This window comes from Heptranchias perlo, chromosome 9 (assembly GCF_035084215.1).
Source record: "Heptranchias perlo isolate sHepPer1 chromosome 9, sHepPer1.hap1, whole genome shotgun sequence".
Classification (NCBI taxonomy): Eukaryota; Metazoa; Chordata; class Chondrichthyes; order Hexanchiformes; family Hexanchidae; genus Heptranchias; species Heptranchias perlo.
Genome location: NC_090333.1, coordinates 52,367,184 through 52,389,932, shown reverse-complemented (window position 1 = coordinate 52,389,932; position 22,749 = coordinate 52,367,184). Strand labels below are relative to the sequence as shown.

The 22,749-nt window shown below is 46.4% G+C and overlaps 1 protein-coding gene across 12 annotated transcripts in view; it reads left to right on the top strand.

Moving 5' to 3' along the window:
* Nucleotides 1-22,749, top strand: part of pde4dip (phosphodiesterase 4D interacting protein) — a 432,228-nt gene that overhangs the window by 319,425 nt on the left and 90,054 nt on the right. For 11 of the 12 annotated variants that reach the window (XM_067990444.1, XM_067990443.1, XM_067990437.1 and 8 more), the window contains 5 exons: nt 394-500; nt 1,432-1,655; nt 12,369-12,804; nt 14,869-15,061; nt 16,538-16,654. In XM_067990444.1, the coding sequence (XP_067846545.1) occupies nt 394-500; nt 1,432-1,655; nt 12,369-12,804; nt 14,869-15,061; nt 16,538-16,654 (1,077 nt within the window). The remainder of the gene's footprint in view (nt 1-393; nt 501-1,431; nt 1,656-12,368; nt 12,805-14,868; nt 15,062-16,537; nt 16,655-22,749) is intronic. The other variant, XM_067990435.1, reaches the window with a different exon arrangement.

The window sequence follows — 22,749 nt, the reverse complement described above, 5'->3', positions numbered from 1 at the left end:
ATATCTTACTCCAGCTGACATTCCACCCTCCAGAGAACACAGTAGCAAGAAACGCTTTGTTATTCAAGAATCTGGGGTTGACTGTTTTTAATCAACAGCATGAAGCAGGGATCATGAACAAAACCTTTTAATATTTAAATCTACAGAGAAGATGAGAGTTACCATTTCAGAACACCTTGCAAGGATTATTTTGAATTAAAAACTTGTATGGTCTCATGTTGGTGGTGGTTAACCAAGACTCTTTAAAAAAAAGAATAGTTTTCATTATTTGTTCATTTGGCAAGTATTATTAATTTGTACTATTCTTTAAATATTCTAAATGAAGATTAACCATTTGATATTGTCATCCTTTTTTTTATATTTATGACTTGCATCTGTCTTGAACTCTCCTAGAGCACCGCATGGAGAATGCTGAGAGTGATTGGAGCACTCAATGTGCAGACAGCTCCCATCATGATGTGTTGAATGAGCATCGAACACTTGTGGAGCAGAACCACCAGGTAATAGCAGATGCTGCAGCTGAATCTGCTTTAGTAAAACTTGTTCTGAGCACAAAAAGCCAATTGAAACAACACCTTGCCTCCCACCTGCCCCCCTCCCAAGATTTTTCTCCAACAGAGGTCAATGCGGCGACCTCTGGCAGCTATTGAGTGGTTTCTGGTAGAATGTTAAATTGTTCAGGGAGGAAGAAGTCATCACCACAGGGTGGTGCTGTGTACGGTGAGATCACTGATCACATGAAGGAGGCTGAGCTGAAGGATAATAAATCGAAATTCCACATCTGTGTTCAAATAAATTTTATTTTCTATTTTACATTGTTCAAATTTACAGATGTTTCTTTTTTCATTTAAGGACGATGCATTTTGAAAGGTATTTTCTTTACTTTTTTATTTTGGTCAGTGGCTAACTCAGTGATACAATAATTTTGACAACGCTGCACCTGATTTTTTTGAAAATGTATTTCCTCTTCTTTTCTCCTTTCTTCCCACCTCCTTTCCTGAAGAGCATTGACTTCCCACTGGAGTACATTTCCCCTGTTGCCTTTTGGTATCTCACCAACATGCCCATTCTTCGTGTGTGGGCCTAGTCAGTGAGTGTTGGCAGGCTGCTTGACCATGAAGGCATCACAAATGTGCAGTTCCAGCAGGGGTTGGCTGGACAGCGAACAGGAATGCAAATCTTAGCCAATTTTCCCCTCCCTAACCCAGGGGTGTTGTAGCATCCTCGCTGCTGCCCAAAATGAGATCAGCTAACCCAGCACAAAGGGACATCAAAGTTGGGACCAGTGATTAAAGTGGGACAGAAAACATATGTATCAAGTTCCAGCTCTTAAAGGATCTTACCTAAGTTGCCCTTTGGGATCCCTGTATTTTCTTCTTATTTGTAACGAATAATCTCTCAAACTGCAAATCAATCTTTTGGTCTTTACAGAAAACTATAACTGATTCTGGACTTAAAAGTGGGGTTGGAGAAATAAAGAATAGCACCGTGCCTCATGATACATTAGCCAAGAGCGCAGAGACCCTGGAAGAAGTCCAGAAGATGAAACTTGAAATGCAGGGATTGATGGAGCAGAAGGAACTGGTCGAAGAAGAGCTGATGGAGCTGAAGGCACAGATTGAGGCATCTGGCTACGCATCAGTGCCTCAGATGAGGTAGCGTACATGTTGCGAGTTTTATTTATTGAATTAAGGGGCCCTAGTTTCACAGTCAAGCCTGGTGCTGTTTAACATTCATATGGTTCAGAGAACGTTGTGCTTGTTAGGCACAGACTTAGCTGGATTCCAAGCTAAATAGATGCTGTTGTACAGAGGTACAGGCACCCTCCTCTTCCTCACTTATATGCTGCCCCTTTCGACATCATTCACAGACCATGGGGACAGCTTCCACATGTACGCTGACGACACCGGAAACTACCACTCCACCACTTCTCTCAACCCCTCCACTTCTCTCAACCCCTCCACTGCCTGTGCTGTTAGACTGCTTGTCCAATATCCAGTCTTGGATGAGCTATAATTTCCTCCAGTTAAATATTGGTAAAACCAAACCCATCATCTTCAGCCCCTCCCCCCACCACAAACTGTGTACCCTTACCACAATTTCTTCCCCCTCCCTGGCCACTGTCTCAGGCTGAACCAGACTGTTCACAACCTCGACTTCCTATTTGACCCTGAGTTGAGTTTCCAACTCCATATCCTCTCCATCACAAAGAATTGCTCCCACATTTAGTCCCTGGTACAGATGCCTTTAACCCAAGAGTAGATTTGTAGAACCACACCCAGACAGACAGTTCATTTAAACTAAATGATTAAGCATCCATTCTGATTGTAATTGATCCATCCACTGCATCAAAGAACTGTGCTGACAGTTAAATACTGCAAATTAATCCCCTTTGTTTTTAACACAATCAGATTGCAGTCAGTTAAAACAATAACAGGTTTACCAATTGCTGCTAGTCAATTAATTGACTAACCAATAATAACAGACCTTGCCACATGATGAGGCGTGAGTTTTGGCAGTTTGTATTTTGAGAAAAAGATGATAAATGGATTAGACAGTTTCTGATAATTTAAAGAGCCAAACAATAATAGAACAAATTGGAAGACATGGAGTGGGATATTTATTGCAACCTTTTTGTCTTTGTTAAACTTGCATTTAAACTAAGCATACCAATGAGTATATAGCATACCCATCCCAGGATGCTCTACCAAAAAAAAAATGATGTGGAGATGCCGGTGATGGACTGGGGTTGACAATTGTAAACAATTTTACAACACCAAGTTATAGTCCAGCAATTTTATTTTAAATTCACAAGCTTTCGGAGGCTACCTCCTTCGCCAGGTGAACGATGACGAAGGAGGTTCACCTGACGAAGGAGGAAGCCTCCGAAAGCTTGTGAATTTAAAATAAAATTGCTGGACTATAACTTGGTGTTGTAAAATTGTTTACAAAAAAAAAAATACTGCAGATACTGGAAACGAGAGACAAAACAGCACAAGCAGTACTGGCTCAAGCCACGCAGTGGTAGATGCTGCTGGCTTTTTCACTTCTTGGCCATTAGACATCCACATATGCCCTGGACTGCAATCGGGCTGCTTTTTCCTGTATTTAGTCCAGGAATGCTGAGGCTGTTTGCAGTGTTGCATGTGATGTATTCACCCATTGATTATTTCATAGAATCATAGAATCATAGAAGTTTACAACATGGAAACAGGCCCTTCGGCCCAACATGTCCATGTCGCCCAGTTTATACCACTAAGCTAGTCCCAATTGCCTGCGGCCCATATCCCTCTATACCCATCTTACCCATGTAACTGTCCAAATGCTTTTTAAAAGACAAAATTGTACCCGCCTCTACTACTGCCTCTGGCAGCTCGTTCAAGACACTCACCACCCTTTGAGTGAAAAAATTGCCCCTCTGGACCCTTTTGTATCTCTCCCCTCTCACCTTAAATCTATGCCCCCTCGTTATAGACTCCCCTACCTTTGGGAAAAGATTTTGACTATCTACCTTATCTATGCCCCTCATTATTTTATAGACTTCTATAAGATCACCCCAAACCTCCTACTCTCCAGGGAAAAATTGATCACAACAAAAACAGCTTGCATTTATATAGCGCCTTTAACATAGTAAAACATCACAAGAGGCTTCACAGGAGCGTACAAAATTTGACACCTAGCCACATAAGGAGATATTAGGATAGGTGACCAAAAGCTTGGCCAAAGAGATAGGTTTTAAGGAGCGTCTTAAAGGAGTAGAGTGAGGTAGAGAAGCGGAGAGTTTTAGGGAGGGAATTCCAGAGCTTAGGGCCTAGGCAGCTGAAGGCATAGCCGCCAATGGTGGAGTGATGAAAATCGGGTATGCACAAGAGGTCAGAATTGGAGGAGTGCAGAAATCTTGGAGGGTTGTAGGGCTGGAAGAGGTCACAGAGGTAGGGTGGGGCGAGGCCAGGGAGGGATTTGAAAACAAGGATGAGAATTTTAAAATCGAGGCGTTGCTGGACTGGAAGCCAATGTAGGTCAGTGAGCACAGGGGTGATGGGTGACCGGGACTTGGTCCGAGTTAGGATACAGGCAGCAGAATTTTGGATGAGCTCAAGTTTACGGAAGGTGCAAGGTGGGAGGCGGCCTGGAGAGCATTGGAATAGTCGAGTCGAGAGGTAACAAATTGCATAGGTGAAGGTTTCAACAGATGAGCTGAGGCGGGGGCGGAGACAGGCGATGGTACGGAGGTGGAAGTAGGCAGTTTTGGTGATGGAGAGGATATGGGGTCGGAAGCTCATTTCAGGGTCAAATAGGACGCCAAGGTTGCAAATGGTCTGGTTCATGCTCAAACAGTGGCCAGGGAGAGGGATGGAATCGGTGGAGAGTGAACGGAGTTTGTGGCTGTAAATAATTTGATGAAACCATTAGTAAATGCATTCATCTATTGCATTTGATTTCCGTGGCAGTCTTAAGGCTAAATCTCCTCACGATATCTTATTCCATTGAGATTGATGGCTAAAAACTCCTCCATGCATTCTGTGGTTCCTGCAGATACAGTTAAGTGTGTGTTAAATATAATAATGGAGAAGTTTCTAGCCATTAGAGAGACCTCTTTGCATATCCAGGGTTATTTTGATGCACTAGTTTCAAGGGATATGAATGCAAAGTCTGAATTCCCAGAATACTGCTCCCTAGACTTTTATCCAAAACAGCAGCCCAGTGAGATGACACAGTAATTTTAAGTTCAGCAGAGATCACAAAAGGAAAGGGCCCATTAGTAACGTAAACACTGCTGCTCAGAATGGTTCAAAATGATAGTCACAATGGGCATGATTTTGACCCCAAGCTGGGAAGGGGCGGGGGGGTCAAATTGCGGACAGGAAACCTGGAATTACTAGTTTCCTAGATGTCCTTACGATTTTGACGTAAGGACGTCTTTTATTTTTCTTGTTGGTTTGCCGTCCAGCTGACCAGCTGATTGACAGGCTGGTCTCAGTCAGACGGGAGACCAGCCAGGGAGAGGACACGTTCAGGTAAGTCTTCAGGTAAGTCTTTGATTGTATGGATGGGGGTGGGGGGGCATGGGCGGGCACATGGTGGGGGCATGGGAGAGATCGGGGGTCAGTCACGGGGAGGGAGTGTCGGGATCGGGGGTCATCGTGGAGGGGTACGCGATCATTGGGTATTGGGATCGGACATCATCGCGGGAGTCCGCAATCGTTGGGGAGGGGATCGGGGATCATCGCGGGGGTCCTTGTGGGGGGTGTCAGAGATCGGGGGAGTCCGCGATCATTGGGGGGTCGTTGCAGGTAGGCTTGTTGGGCCTGGGGGAAGCACTCCTGCTCCTCCGGGCCCACAAACTGTGCCTGTTAGTTTCGGGCCTTCTTTCACATGGCATGAAGAAGAAAGCCAGGGAATCCCGGCCCCCAGGTGTTGAAATCGGAAACTCTGCAAAAATGGAGGTCCGCAGCCTCCTTGAAAGGTTTTAATAACCTACCCGACCCTGGGAGCGGGTTGGTCGCCCACCCCTCATCCCACCTCCATGCAAACTAGAAGTGGGCGGATTGGAGGCGGGTTGGGGGTGGGTCTGAAATGGGTGCGATTTTGAATGCCCCACCCCCCGCTCCCACCCCACCCGTTTTTCAGTGTTAAAATCGTGCCTAATATTTCCCAAAGTTTCCCCCTAGCATTTACAAATAGGTCAACTTGGAACTTTTGTTGCCAGCTGCACATAGATTAACTGATGACTGATAGTGTGTTGCAAAGCTTTTGTGCAATCAATAAGGAAGAAAGAACTTGCCATTATAGAGTATCTTTCACATCCTCAGAAGTTCCCAAAGTGTTTCACAGCCAATTCATTACTTTTGAAGTGCAGTCACTAATGTTATGTAGGTAAATGTGGCAACCAATTTGTGCACAGCAAGGTGCCACAAACAGTAAATAAATGAATGATCAGCTAACCTGTTTTGGTGGCATTGGTTGAGGGAGGAGAGTTGGTCAGGACACCAGGAGAATTCCCTGCTCTTCTTGAAACAGGCAGGCAGGGCCTCGGTTTACCGTCTCATCTGAAAGACGTTACCTCCAATATTGCAGCACTCCCTCAGTACCACACTGAAATATCAGCCTAGATTACGTGCACAAGTCCTGGATTGAGTCTTGAATCCAAAATGGCTTTCACTAACAGCTTGCAGGAACAAGGGAACATAGGAACAAGAGTGTAGGACACTCAGCCTCTCGACCCTACTTTACCATTCAACTAGATCATGGCTGATCTGTACCTCAACTCGAATTACCCACCTTTGTTCCATATCCCTTGAAACCCTAACCTAACAAAAATCTTTTGATCTTAGTGTTGGAAATTTCAGTTGTCCCACGATACACAGCCTTTTGGGGGAGTGATTTTCAGATTTCAACTACTCTGTGTGAAAAACTGCTGCCTGATTTCATGCCTAATTTTAAGAATATGTCCCCTTGTTTTGGATTCTCCTACCAGAGGAAATAGCTTCTCTGTATCTAGCTTATCAAATCATTTTATTATTTTAAACACATCGATTAGATTACCTCCGAACCTTCTAAATTCAAGGAAATACAAATCAAGTTTATGCAACCTGTCCTCACAATTTAACCCTTTAAACCCTGATATCATTCTAGTGAATCTACAATGTAGCCCCTCCAAGGCCAATATATCTTTCCTGGTGCCCAAAACTGAACACTACTTCAGATCGAGTATGATCAAAGGCTCTTCATAGTTTGTCAAACAAAGTTGGTTAAGTGAGTGATTTATGCAGCTGAGAAATTTGTAAAACACATTGGCCCCGATATAACCAGGGAGGCGAGATGGCAGCAGGGGGCGGGGGGGGGGGAGACTGGGCGCATGGGTAACCCGCCCAGTAAAATCCGTCCATTCCCCACGCGATCGCGGGTAAATTGAAGCCACTTACCATGGCTTCCGGGTTTCCCGTCGTCAACCTGCACACCCGCATCACAGGCTGTCATCTAGAGGAGCCCTATTTAAAGGGGCAGTCCTCCAATGCTGCTCCAGCAGCAAACAACCAAAAGTACAGAATGGAGCAGACCAGGGGAAAGGCTGCTCCCAGATTTACCGATGCCTCACTCCAGGTCCTACTGGATGGGGTGAGGAGGAAGAGGAGGGATATTTTCTACCCAGCAGGCAGGAGGAAGTGGCCTGCCTCTACCACCAAGAAGACCTGGCTCGAGGTGGCAGAGGAGGTCACCAGCAGCAACAATGTCTCCCGCCCATGGATCCAGTGCAGGAAGCGCTTCAATGACCTAACTAGGTCAGCCAAAGTGAGTACACTTACTCATTCTCCTTCACTCCGTCTTCCACATCACTGCCCCCACCCCACAACTCCTTCGGCACTGCCAACACGACTCTATCACATCACTCCTCACACCCACTGAAACCTCATCCTCAACTTACCTGCACTTACTCACCTCCCCAGTACTCATCCCACCACTACCACTCAACCCAGTCCTCATATAATGTTATGGCTCTGTCTCATACTCGCCCTCTGATGCATCTCTTTCACGGTCAGCCTCACCCAAACCAATGCATTCAGCAGTTGGCCACATCACCATCCCTCACGCAAGCCTCTCTACTTTCTCCCCTTACAGGAGAAGAGAGCCCAGAATGCACGGGAGAGAGCGAAGACCGGAGGGGGGCTGCAACATCTGGTTGTCCTCATGGACGCGGAGCAGGAGGCTCATGAACTAAGCCGCACCATCGAGTGCCTGTCCCTTGGGGGCGCCGAGACTGCCACCCGACAAACGGCTGGTGACAGAACTTTAACATTCAGCACTCACAATAGCAAATGATGTCAACGTGCCTTGCCATCTTCAGCACCTCAACATCTGTCATCGTGCTTAATATTGCCTTCTGTTTTCTTACAGGGCCTTCAGCGACCGCCGTGACGGCGGAGGGCGATTCCTCAGAGGACCTGCCGGCCTCTGAGGGGGCACCGTCACATCTGAGTGAGCCATCCACCAGCGCAGATACACACACCTCGGTGGGTCCCCGTCCTCACTTAGTTGGGGTCACACATGGTGAGTCACCACACACGTGAGCACAAGCAGACACTCGTGGCAGGGGCAGCTGTGGAGAGTCCACGTCGATGGGAGCACTCTTCTCTAGGCTCTGCTCAGCTGGACACAGATGCTGAACCCTGGGGGTCATCCTTCAAAAGGACAATGATCGAGGGGCAGCAGCATATTTGCGAGGTGCTGGAACAGGTGCCACGCGCACTCTCCACAATCGCGCAGAGGATGGAAGAGTCCAACTCCCACATGAGTGGAATGGTGGCACAGGTACAGGAGGGCATCTCTGAGCTACTGTCACAGGGACGTAAGGGCATCTCTGAGATAGTGTCACTGGTAAGTGCGGGAATGTCTGCGATGGAGGGAAGGCTAGCCTGCATGGAGCTTCAAACACGGCTCACCAATGAGTCCACTGAGGCCCTGACAACAGCCCTTCGGACTCAGGGTGAGTAACTTTCTGCCGCCTTAAACAGGCAGGCAGATACTCTGGCACTGGCCTTACAAGGCTTCACACATGTCCTCCAAACTGTCGTCCAGCAGGGTGGTAGGACTGATGTGGGCCTGGCCCAGGAGAGGGATGATGGCGAAAGGGGACATGGAAGTGGGGACGCCACTCAAAGCGCCCCCACGTCTCACCCGTTGCCCCCCTCTCAACCAGTACCTGCAATGCTGCCTCCTCTCCAGGTGGTTGAGTCTGCCCCTGCACAGGTGCAGGTGGGGCAGTCTTTGGAGGGGCCCTCACTGGCACCGAAACCCAGAGGGCGCAGGCCCAAAGCATCTAATTGGTCAAGGTATGAATAAGAGCAACCTGCCACTACCTCTGCTGCAGCCACAGGGGAAGCACCACGTAGGAGTACTCATAAGCGTAAGGCGAAGGATATGTGAGCACAAAGGGGATGCACAAGGTTGTTTGATGGTTTGTCATGTTTTTATTTATATTTGATTTTTGTTAATGACACATTAAATATTACTATCGTCACCACTACTGCCACGTCTTGGCCATTCTTGACAGGCTTGTATAATAAATCCCTTTCATGAGGTTCACCATGAACACCCACACTTGATGCCACCCATTGGGTCACTCTACAGTGGGTGTATGTGTAGTTGCACGACTATTTTGTGCAGGGGGCAGGGGAGTGGGCTGTGTGGCCGCTCCTCTGTTCAGGTGGTGAGGACTGGTCTCTTCAACACTGTCTGATGTTAGGAGAACCGTTCACATACCAGTGACTCCCTGGCCTCACGAGCAGCCAGGTAAGCCGCTGTTCTGCCCATGGGTTGCTCCTCCTCCTCTGCCTCCTCGTCCTCGTCCTCCTTCTCCTCCTCCTTCTCAATATGGGTGGCAGATGTGAATGGGGCCTCCTCCAGCAGCACCCCTCTCTGTTGTGCCATGTTGTGCAGGGCACAACACACGACTATAATGCATCCCACTCTGTCTGGTGCGTATTGAAGCGCTCCCCCAGAACGATCAAGGCACCTGAAGCGCATCTTGAGCAGCCCTATAACATGCTCAATTGTAGACCTGGTAGCGATGTTGCTGTCGTTATATCTACGCTGTTGCTCGATGGTGGGGTTCCTCAGAGGTGTCATGAGCCACGTGTGCAGGGGGTATCCCTTGTCCCCAAGGAGCCAGCCCTTGCGGGTGTTTGGTGCGTGGAAGAGGGGCAGGATGTTGGACTCCCGGTGGATGAAGGAATCGTGGCAGCTGCCAGGGTATCTGGCGCACACTTGAAGGAATCTCTTGCGGTGGTCACAGATGAGCTGAGTGCTGATGGAGTGATAGCCCTTCCTGTTGATGAACAGTCCTGGCCCGTGTGGAGGTGCTCGTATTGCTATATGGGTGCAATCGATTACACCCTGCATCCGTGGGAAGCCAGCCACAGCGTGGAACCCTACTGCCCTCTCCGTCTGGCTAAGGTCGTCCATGGGGAAGTTGATATGGTGCGAGCCCCTGTGAAACAAGCCGTCGGTGACCTGCCTTATGCACTTGTGTGCACAGAACTGAGAGACCCTGGCGATGTCCCCAGTGGCACCCTGGAATGATCCGGAGGTGAAGTAGCTGAGGGCAGTGGTGACTTTGACAGCGACAGGTAAGAAGATGCTGCTCGGGCCAGCCAGGACCAGCTCGGCCTGAAGGAGGCTGCAGATGTCCGCGACTACTTGGCGACTGACTCTGAGCCTCCGTATGCACTGCTCCTCAGAGAGGTCCAGGAAGCTGAGCCTCGGTCTGTAGACCCTGTGGCGAGGGTAGTGCCTCCTGCGACGCCGCTCTCTCTGTTGTTGCCCTCTGTGCTGTTGTGCAGGTGCCTGTGGTGCAGCACTGTGTTGTGGAGCTCCACGTGGCGGAGGTGCCTGGCGAGGCTGGTGATGTTGCTCGTCCTCAGATGAGGTGATGAATGCAGCCATGGTGCCCCCCATCCTGACAGTGTGAGTTTGAGGGGCTCCGCAAAGTAGGTAAATGTGTTTGTACAGCAGAGTTTAGGGTATAAATTAAGAATTTTGAGTGGAAAGACAAAGGTGTTGCAGCCAAAACTTTGTCTGAAGCGACAGAGTGCCCTGCTGCAATAAATGAGGTTTCCCCCCACCTGTCAAATAATCCTTTCCATCTCCCGCTGGCTGCTGACTGAAACATGTCTGCTGCAACAGGGAGTGTTTCCCACAGCTCGGGAAACACACTGAGGATCCTTCAAAATTGCACCCCTGCCAAAATCTCCACTCAATGAGGTCTGCTGGACTATAACTTGGTGTTGTAAAATTGTTTACAATTATCTAAATACTATGTAAAGTAGCATCCCGCCGGCTTTAATTGCCGGAGGGAGTCCCGCACGCAGGAGCTGCGCGCGCACCTGAACGCGTAATTGGGGAACCCGGAAGTCAGCAGGTTGGAGCCGGGCTCCGAACCCGCTCTGAGATTCCGCCATTTCAGGAGCCCCCCGCCCCCAATGCACCCGCTCGGCCATCCGAAAATCGGCCCCATTGTGACTTTTTCAAATCTAGCCTATATAGCCTGAAGGAAACCGCCTGGGGCGGGGGGGGGGGGGCAAGTTAAAATGGAGCTGGAGATTTACCCTTTTGCCTTTTGTCCCAATCTCACCAACTGCAATTTTAAACTGTAGGTGCCATGGACACCTGCCTGAAGCCGGTGGAGTCCTTCCTTAAATACGCAGATCAGGTCCCGATGACATCATCGGCAACTGACTGCCATTTTAACGTTGGCTTGAGATGGAAAGTAGCTGTGGCTTTCCTGACAGGCTAAAGCTACCGGGAGGAGGATTAGCAGGGGAAGGGGCCCCTCCAGGTAAGTTTATTTCTTTCCTTTGTGGGGCCAGGATGAACAGGAGTGCTCCTCTGTGCCCCACAAGGGGGGCAGGCTTCTCCTGCCCCGGATTCTATCCCCCCGCCTTCCCAAACCGCTGACCGCCCTAGAACACCACCCCGCACTTACCGTGAGCTCAGCTGATTTTAATGCTTGGCAACTGCTTCCTGCCAATTCCAGTCCATTTTACTCAGGAAGTTGGCCAGCGGTATGTTAATGAGGCCCAGACGTTGAAATTGGCTCTTAGTGTCTCACAATTCAATTTTCATAAAAGTATCGAATGAAGCACAGTGTTTTAGAGTAATGTAAACTATGTATAATGTATAACAATCTCATTAGAATGCAGAACCAATTCCTTTTTGTTTGCTGTTTCCATATAGGACCATGCCTCTCACTTCCAACTGTGACCATGTTAATGGATTAACTAGTTAATCATTTAAATAAACTGGACTAGTAACAGTTCATAAGAAAGAGGTGTGGGGGAGGGGTTTGGAATGTATCTCTCACATAGACAATGGGTCAGCTAAGCAAATTAAGTAAACTAGATCTACAATAGTCTACAATAGGGTTTGGAGGTGGAGAGCTGTTGTGTGTCTCAATCACCCATTATCTGATTTCAATAAACTGGACAAATGTTAGCCCATAATAGGATCTAGATGACAACAACAGCAGTTTTCATTTTTATGGTGTATTTAACATAGAGAAACATACCAAAGTGCTTCACAAAAAGGAAAAATAGATACTGAGCAGGAGGTAGGAAAACAGTTTGATGTGGTGAATGAAGGCATGGTTGAAGAGGCAGGTTTTAAAGAGGCTTTTGAAGGTAAGGCTGTTGATTGTCTGAAATACTAGAGCTTGTCCATAGGGAGGGGTAGAGTGGTGTTGATAACCACGATAGCCCTTCAGTGTACCTGTCTGGTTTGTACATAGTCCATAGGTAGACAGGATTGCAAAAATTAGGTATATTAAACACTGGTGCTCTCATTCATTCTAATTTGTATTCTTTCTTTGACAGAAGTGCATTACTTAGTCTGAGCGTAGAAAATGCCGAGCAGAAGGACAGTGTGGGAGAGGACCTGACACTGCGGGCGTGGTGGAAGGAAGGAAAGAAGGAGAACCTCGATGTATGGGGCCTCAGTGAGGAGATCAGAAAATTAACAGTGAAATTAAGAAACTCCAAGACCATCATCAATCTCCTGAAAGAACAGCTGGAGCTCAATTCTTCACAGACTGGAGAAGGACACTTTAATCCAGAGCTCATTGTAAATATGGCCAAAGAAATTGAGCGACTGAAGTCCGAGCTTAGCTTATCTCAGACACAACACTCAAGGATCGAGGTACACCTGCATGACAGAGGGGCTAAGCGGGCCAGACCCCATTCACTGGACCTTGGAACTTTGTTGTCACAGTGCAATGAAGAGACCCCAAGTATGATTGATTCTGTTCAGAAGGTACACACTATTGTAATTTCACAAAAAATGAACCTCACCCGACTACAGTTTAACTTCCCCCTCCACTTTTATTCAGTGAATTCACCAAACTATATATTCACATATTTATTTTAGGAAGCCATTTTCCATTTTGATTGCACGGTGTTTGCAGGAGGGGCGTATCGATACATTCTAGTGTCTTGGCTTGACTATGCTCACACTGAGACTAATGCAGGTGAAAAGCTTGAGGTAGTTTTTTTTGGTCTTGGTTTCTGGGAATTGGTTAGGCTTAGGCAGTGGGAAGGCCCTGTGTTCTATTGGTCAAGTCAGTTGGGATCGTTGCCCATCGTGATCACTCCATTATGCATTCAATCATGTATATTTGGACACATTTTCACCAATCTTGTGTATAGGTTTTATTTTTTTGATGACTGATATGTGCAGGGACCAGTCGCTACGCTGAAGTGTATCCAAACTAAGCTACATAGAATTTCTCATTGCCTGACCTGAAGTGCACCCTCCCCTTCTACAGGGGTACACCTTTGTTACTGAAGCTCAGAGGACTTAGGCGGAAGTTGGCAAGAACTATGGCTTACTAACTCCAATGTGTGGCTAGATTAATTCTAGAGTTTATCCAGTGAAAACCACATAAGCACATACTTTAGCTGAATATCATTTCATCCAACTAGACTACAACCATATACACAACCTTTCCTTTTACATGTACATATTCTTGTCAAACCATCCATTTTCCCTCATAGACTTTTTTTTCTAACATATTTTTCCCACCTAAGTTTCCACCACTTTTTTCCACTCCTCTCCTGAGTGAAACTGTACCTCCCCCACCACCCACCCAGTGGAGCCCTGTTACTGAGCATCACAGCAAAGCTCTATCTTGTCCAGCACCTTCAAGTGAGGAAGGTAGAAAATTGAGCAGGGTAGGTGGGTGGATGGGGAGAGAGACAGAAAAAACAGAATACATGATGGAGGTTAATGGATTGTGATATTTATTCTCATTTGTGACTTGCACAGTTTCCCTCACTTGTTGAAATAAAATTCCTCTTATACAGAGCTGTGTGAGGTATGCAACACAAAGAATTCAACATGAGATGCATGGCTTGTGAATTATTGCCTTGTGCCAAACAGAGTATGAGTTTGACACTAAACCTAAGATTAGCCACTCTGGTTACATATGTGAATGATTTCCTTGTTTCATATAGACATAGTTAGCTTTCAGGCCAACACTTTCCAATAACAAGCTGGTTTATGTGTGTGTATCCTGCTCTTGAGCCAAATCCAGCACAAAGACATCCAGAAGTGGCTTTCTATGATTGTTTCCATAGCAGTTGATAGTCACAAGGCTCTGGTAAAGAGCAGGCGGATGCCCTAGTTTTATTGCCACCAGTAGAAGGTATTCAACTGCTAGTCGGCATCTCTTTCTCAATCTTTCGGGATCACATTGCTGTCTTTATCAACTGAGAACAGTATAAAATAGTTTTTAACAAATACTTGTTTGACACTGTGTCCCTCCAGTTGGTAAATGCACCCACTCCCCCAGTGTGGAACTGAGCCTTACAGACCAGCCAAGTCTTAGGCTCAATCCCAGATCTGTGCTGAGTTAGCTGATCTCAGTGGCAGTGATGATGCTACAGTTAGTTTCTAAGCTTTATGGATAGGGTGAGGGAAAAAAGCAACTGTGCTTCTAGCCCCAATCACCATCCAGTGACTCTTGGTGCCACATGTATAGATGTTAGTTGAGGGTATGATCGGGCTTGACTCCAATGCCCTCTGTGATTGAACACATACTGGGCTAACATATGTAGAATGTCCACTAGGGCAAGGAACTGGATCATGACCGGTGCCCATAGAGCCTTACCCCAGCAAATGTCAGCAGCTTCAGGAGAGGGCGGAAGAAAATCGGAGGGGAAAAAACAAATAAATGGTATCACTGTGTCCCTGTAATGTGCTTGTACCTACTCTTATGAGAAACCTTACCGTAGAAAGGATCACAATAAAGTCTCTTAATTCGCTGCTGCTCAGTGATTGCCCTCTAACTATTCTCTTTTGTTGTGTTATGTTGTTCAGGTTGGTGTCAATTTGCAAGGTGTCAGCCCAGGACATCCTGAGGATGCTAGCCTCAGACAGCAATCCAATCAGCTTCAGTCTGAACTAGATGAGTACAGACAACAGAACAAGGAGTTACAGGAGAAGCTTGTAGTGACCGAAGCCACTGTCAAGGCCCAGGACAACCAGTTGCAACAATACAGAGACCTTATCAGTATGTATCATGCTTAGTCTGTCATTTAGCAGGAAGGCCCATAACAAAGTCTTATGCAGTGTGTTGCTCTGATTGTCAGCCACTGTCCTTTTTGAAGGAGTTGTGTATTTACATTTAGGCCTAAAGAAAGGTTTTCAAACTTAATATAATGGCCCTGCAATACCTCGAAAGGCAATGGTCGGGGGGGGTGGTGGTGGTGGGGGGGGGGGGTTTGATGTGGGGCACAGTGGAAATCGGTTCACCTACTGATAATGTCCCTGACACTGTCCAAAATACCAGAGTCAGTCTCATTTAAATATTCTGGGCGGGCACTCGCACCATTTGCAGCGTATTTGGTAAGTTCTGCCTAAACAGAGAATGAAGAAGAATTTTGCTGTAGCACCTTACCACAGCATTAGTGGGAAGGCAAAAATTATCTTAAATGGTCGGTTTCCGTTTTCTTCCCTCCTTTCCCCCTCCTTCACTCGTTCCTTTCCTCCTCCCCATTCCCCATCCCTCCTTTCCTTTCTCCTCCATCCTGCTTCTCCTTCTGTTGTACTCTACTCTCCTCCCTACACACCCTCCCTTCTCTTTCCTCATCTCTCCATATCTTCGACTCACCTTGCCCCCCTTCCCCTCCTATCTGCCATCCCCTTCCCCCTCTCTCATATTGGTTCCATTATCCCCCACCCTTTAATGCTGCTTGACCTGAGAAATTCAAATACATCATGACTACCCTTGTGCGATGTCATGGGAGATAGTCTAACATGTACAATAAATTAGAATGGAAAAAAAACATTTTTGTGGTTTAAAATTTATCTTAATTTCTTCTGTTCCCTTCTGGAGTATCTCTGCACACACCCCTGGCTTAGTAGATGGGCTGAGATCTGCTCCCTGGCTTTTGTTGATACTGCTGTAAGGCTAGGAGAAGGGAAAGAGTATATTGTGGCAAGAGACTTTATGTATTTTTCCCTGCCTGTGGAGAAGTTCCTGGTCTCCACATGGCACCTCTCCACAGCAGTGTATTATAACAGGAAGCTTACCAGTGCTCTGTACTTGATTTAGTTGGTTGAACTCCAGTAGTACCCCTATGCACACTTGGAGGTCACCTAAGAATTAACTCTTGCCAACTTGTTCCGAAGTTCCCTGGGTTTAGATAAGTGGGAGAGAAAAAGAGTGACCTCCATGTCATGAAAACAGAAACACTTATGTGGTTTTCTCAGCAGCTTGGTTTGAAGACTCTTAAACATGGTGATGGGTTTCTATGTGTGTCTGATACAAAAAAACAGAGATCAGGGACTCACTGTCTGGAGATTAATGCGCAACCCACATCCCACCATTCCACGGTACAGGACGTTAGAGTTCCCCTCTACCGCACCAGTGCGGAAACCTACAGCGGTGTTTAATTTTTGCAGGGTATTGATGCATTCTGACTTCTACGCTGTGACTACGGCTTACAGTACTGCCCTCTTACTGTGGTATTTGTCCAATCCCCAGCTGAATCATCGGTGGAACAGGACAGTAAACAGGTGCAAGTGGACCTGCAGGACCTTGGTTATGAGACTTGTGGACGAAGTGAAAATGAAGCTGAAAGAGAAGAGGCCAGTAGCCCAGGTAAAGACTGGAGCATCTCAGTGAGGCAGGATCTATCGGACAAATGTAATGGTTTTTTTATGACAGGTTTACATTGCCATAAGGGGTTCCGGGGCGGGGGACGGTGCATAAATGGAGACCCACAAACCTAGTAGGCCATCCACCCTATTTATGTCCCTACTCCAGCGGATTCCTATACCTAGAGGAGTGAGAAACTGGCTCCACATTTTTAGTTATAAATGGAGAGCTGATGACGACTCATGAAACCCGTAGTTCCAACAATGGGTCTTACACTTGAAAAGTTAACCTGTCCTTTCTCTTTTAAGATGCTGATGGACCTTCTGTGCATTTCCACATTGTGCATTGTTTATTTTTGTTTCAGGGTTTCTAGCATTTGCAGATTTTTGCTCTTTTATTGTACTTTCTTAACTATGTCTTCGATGGCTACTAGCTGTTTTGACCAATCTTCTGTACTTTTGCATCCTGTTTTCCCAGTACACCCTTTGTGTCTCTACATGCTTTTTCCTGATTTGCCTACACAACTGCTGATATCGTTTCTGGTGGCAGAGATCAACGGGTTCCCATTACCTTCTTTGTTCCCATTTCTCACCAAAAGAATGCAGTTTGGATGTGTTACTTGGGCAGCTCATTAGTGTTGATAAAACTCTATTAACTTTATTGTTATGCTGTCAATAATATAGTCTTTCCCCAGTGTTATTTACCTGTACCATAGTGTAGCATTACAGTTAATGGCATACTGCAGAAGTCACTTGGTAGGATCTGGGGTCATGTGACCAGCTCCTGATTCTTGGTCTTGCTGACAAACTTCCTGGCTGCACTGCTCCAGAAAGGGATAGATTGCTGGGGTAGATCAAGAAATTTGTTAACTATATTCTTGAGGGTTTTCACCTTGCCTATGGAGTACATTATGTGATATCCAGCCCCTTATTACATTACAAGGAAAACTGCTGTTTGTAGATATACAGTGACACTTGTAGATGTTTTAGTTCCTATTGTCGGTGTAGGTGGGGGGGAGTGATGATGTCGTTCACCACACTGGACAGTGAGAGGGAAAAGGATCAGCATTAAATTCAGCCACCAACAACTAACATCCACAGCCTGTCAGGCCAGGGAATAGGGCAGACTAATGTTACCAAGGCAACAGTTGCCTCAATACCGGTCACAGACCTGGGACAACCTATCCTTATTGCATTATTTTTAGTTAAAATGTTGATTAATTGAAGACATTTATAATTAGACAACAATGAATGATGAGGTGCGTTGTTACAATTTCAGAGTTTTTAGTAGTGTCTTTTCACTCAATGGTGAAACACTGATTCATGTTATTGGACCTTGATCCCTACAATCGGAAACACTACTTTCTATACTCTATCCTTATGCATACTTGCACCTTTACTACCTGGGCATTAAGCATTACCTGGGCGGAGCGCAGGAGGATCGCACACCAGTAACAGAGCATGCCCAATTTTCCTGCCATTGAAATGAATGGAAGGTAAATCTAGCGGGTTCAGTAAGGGGTGTCTGATCCTCCCCGTCTGATAATCCTTTCTGTGCCCCGCACAAGCAAAGCATAATTCCCTGGCGATAAAATGAAAATCTACCCCAATGAGTTGAGGGAACAGTATTGAAATTTGCTGATGAAATGGGAGAACATGGGAAATTGTGGCGAGTACTGTGAATTAATGCAAGAGGACATAGATCGCCAACAGAATGGGCAGTTTAATATAGAGAAATGTGAAATAATACATATTGGAAGTAAGAATAGTAGAAAAAATAAAACTTGCATGGTGAACTTTTAAATGTAGTAGATGACTCGGCGTGCAGATATACTGTTCATTAAAGGTGGCAGCACATGAATAAGCCATAAAAAGCAAATGAAATCATGGTTTTGTCTTGATGCACAGAATACAAAAGCAAGGAGGTAATATAGAACTTGTATAAGACCTTTTTAGACAACAGTTTGGAGTATTACGTACAGTTTTGGATACACCATTACAGGAAGGACATAAAAAAATTAGAAAAGGTACAGCCTAGATTTACTAGGTAGTTACTAAGAATGAGAGGTTATAGTTATGAAGAGATACTTGAAAAGTTAATACTTTTTACGCTAGAGCTAATAAGATTGAGGAGTGATAGAGATCTTCAAGGCTATGAAGGGCTATCACTAAATAGTGATAGATTGTTTCCACCAGATATGGATATGGTATTGAAACAGCACAAACTTATATTTAGAAAAAAACTTGGAGGGTGGTTAAAATATAGACTATCCTGCCTCAAATAGTTGTTGAAGCTGACTGTACAGTACTTTAAAAGGGAGTTAGATAATTGCTTGAAAAAGAATATTAAAGGGTACGGGGATCAAGCAGGAGAGCTGGATTAGACTAGGTGGCTCACATGGAGAAAAACAACCATTTAATTGACCAAATGATCTGTTTCTGTGCTGTGACGTTCTATGATAAGAAATTCCAGGATGAGAAGAGGCCATTTGACCCAACAAGTCCTTCAATCCAGAATCCATGGTTGGGATTCTCCTCCGTGATCTGGCTCAAAATCGGGCAGGATCATGGCAGAGAATGATGGAAAATTTTGGCCTACCACCGCCTTAACACTCCAAGCGGAATTCACCTTCCCCTGGCCCCACCAGGACCGCTGCTGGCCGCTCCTTCCCTTCCCGCCACATAAAGGAGTCAATTTTAGGATGGCCGAGCGGGTGTGTTCGTGGCATGGGGTTCCTAAAATTGGGGCATCCCGGAGCGGGTCTCGAGCCTGGCTCCAACCCGCCCATTTCCCAGTTCCCCAATGACGCGAAACGGTACGCGCGCAGTCCCCGCATGCGGGACACCCACCGGCAATTAAAGCCGGCGGGATGACAATTTAGATAGTTAGGGAGGTACTTGAGGTCGTTGACAGACCTCATTGGGAAGAGATTTTAGCAGGGATGTGATTTTGGACTCTCCTCAGCGTGTTTCCCGTGCTGTGGGAAACACTCCCTGTTGTTGCAGACGTGTTTCAGTCAGCAGCCATTGGGAGATGCAGAGGATTCCTTGACAGTTGGGGAGAATACCTTGTTCATTGCAGCAGGGCACTCTGTCACCTCAGACAAAGTTTTGCCTGCCACACCATTGTCTCCACACTCAAAATTATTACATCATACCCTAAACTCTGCTGTCCAAACACATTTACCTACTTTACGGACCCCCTCACACTCACACCGTCAAGATGGGGGTTCATTTCTGCATTCATCACTCCATTGGAGGACAAGCAACATCACCAGCCTCGCCAGGCACACCGTCCACCTCCGCCACGTGGAGCTACACAACACAGTGCTGCACAACAGGCACCGGCACAAAGTAGTCATGCAACTACACATACACCCACTGTAGGGTGACCCAATGGGTGGCATCAAGGGTGTGCATGGAGAACCTCATGAAAGGGCCTTATTGCACAAGCCAGTCAAGATTGACCAAGATGCGGCAGTAGTGGTGACAATATAATATGTAATGTGAGTTGATCAGAAATCAAATATAAGTAAAAACCATGACAAACCCGCAAACACCCTTGTGCATCCCCTTCATGATCACGACACATTTGCCTTACGCTTCCTACTACACATTTGTGATGCATGCCCTGTGGCTGCAGCACAGGTAGTGGCAGGTTGGGTGAGGCTGACCGTGAAAGAGATGCACGAGAGGGTGAGTATGAGACAGAGCCATGAGATTGTATGAGGATTGGGTTGAGTGGTAGCGGTGGGATGAGTACTGGCGAGGTGAGTAAGTGCAGGTAAGATGAGGATGAGGGTTCAGTGGATGTGAGGAGTGATGTGACAGAGTAGTGTTGGCAGTGCGGAAGGAGATGTGGGGTGGGGGCGGTGATGTGGCAGACGGAGTGTAGGGGAATGAGTAAGAGTACTCACTTTGGCTGACCTGGTTAGGTCATTGAAGCGCCTTCTGCACTGTATGCAGGTGTGTGATATGTTGGTGGTGCTGGTGACTTCCTCTGCCACCTCGAGCCAGGCCTTCGTGGTGGCAGAGGCAGGCCGCTTCCTCCCGTCCGCCGGGTGGAAGATCTCCCTCCTCCTCCTCACTCCATCCAGTAAGACCTGGAGTGAGGCATCATTAAACCTGGGAGCAGCTTTCCCCTTGGGCTGCTCCATGCTGTAATTTTGCCTGTTTTCTGTAGCATCAGTCAGTGGAGGACTGCCCCTTTAAATAGGGCTCCTCCAGCTGACAGCCTATGATGCGGGTGCGCAGTCCGCCCACTGCACAGCTTTCCAGCGCGAAACCTGGAAGCAAAGGTAAGTGGCTTCAATTTACTTACGAACGTGTGCTAATCCCACCGATTTCACTGGGCGCGTTACCCACGCGCCCAGTCGACCCCCTGCTGCCAACCCGCCTCCTCCTAATATCGAGCCCAAAGTGTCAGTTGTAGCAGCAGTGAGTAGATGAGGCACAAGGGACAGTGGATGGGACACAGCACTGAGAACCACCCACCATACTGCTTTCATTAATCAGTAATATAATTAAAAGTTGGTGATTATAAGTCCAATTCTCATGTTCTGGTCGGCTAACAATATACCTGGTCCAGTGTGATGTCATAAATATACTGTTGTTAGGGAATACATTATTTGGCAAAAGCATAATACTGCGGATGCTAGAAATCTGAAATATACACCTGAATCTAGGTTCTGCAGCGAATCTGGCCAGGGTTTCCAGGCATGTCAGTCTCAATATAATAAATAAAAACAGAAAATGCTGGAAAACACTCAGCAGGTCAGGCAGCATCTATGGAGAAAGAAACAGTTAACGTTTCAGCTTGATGACTTTTCATATTATTTGGCATTTTGATTGTGTGATGTTGCACTAGTGTAATAAGTTTCCAATGTACACACAGTTGCATGTCATTTTCGTCCAGTGTCAGGAGCAGCAATATCTTATTTTTAAAAGAATAGTCATCAAGACAAGGGATGATAGTACTGGAGAATTGAACAGTTTCGCATTTCAGGCACCTTGTGCCAGTATCAAGGTCAGGCATTGGACAACCAGTTGCAGACTATTACTGAGAGCTCATATCCTGATCAAGCATCAGGTACAGCCTGACACTTGGCTGCACCTCCCAGTAGGCGTGACTTTTGGTAATAGTGCTTTGAAGTGATAGGGGGCAGCCGTCCTCACCAGCACTTCATGCAGCACCCACCTTGACTTCAGCAGCTGTCAAACAGGGCATTTGGGTGCTGGGCTGCTCCATTATTTTGTCTGCAGATTCATTCACCTAGGTTTCCCTTTCCCTTCGATTTTTGCCTGCCAGTTCTGAATCCCCTAACCCCTTCAGCCTGGGAAAAGGCTACTGATGGGTTGATATGTCTTACAATGATCTCCAGTAGCTTGCTGAATTTATGCCCCCCCACCCAATTGTCTTTAAGTGCCTTAATCCCCAACCTCAGAAGATAGCTGCACTGGTTATTTAATTTCTCACACCAATAACCTGGTAGTCTCCCAGAGTGAGTTTACAAATTTTATGCTATTTAATGCCAAATTAGGAGCAGCTTTGTGCTGTGGGCTCACATCCCATAGGTTGAATCTGCCCAAATCCATTCAGCCAGCAAGTATAGGAGACTTTCGTCCCATTAGTTTGGACTGGATTTAAACCTAGTACTCGGGTCCAAGAGAGGAAAAGACAGTGTGCTAAATCTACTTTACCCCCACCCAGTCTTCAAAAGTAAAAGTTATGTCTACATATTTGCTCGTGCAATTTTGCAATATAATCTGATATTTCCTGCTAGTTAAATGTTGTAATATCTAAATGACCTCAGGTCATTCCACGACATCATCCCCACCACATGCAGTGCTTTGTGACATGACCCCCCACCCCTCCCCCATCAGAAGATAGATAACAGGGGAAAGTTCAATCATGACATTTCAAAAGGAAGTGTTAAGTTTTGTTTTTCGAACATTAATTTTGTAAACATTGTCGAAATAAAAAAGTGATTCCTGAGAAGCATAAACAGACTTTCTCTGCGCTGAATACAATACTATGCTGTTGTCATAGAAAGGCGAGGCTTTGCAGAAACCTTTCCTAAGTATTTTGCAACAACGTAA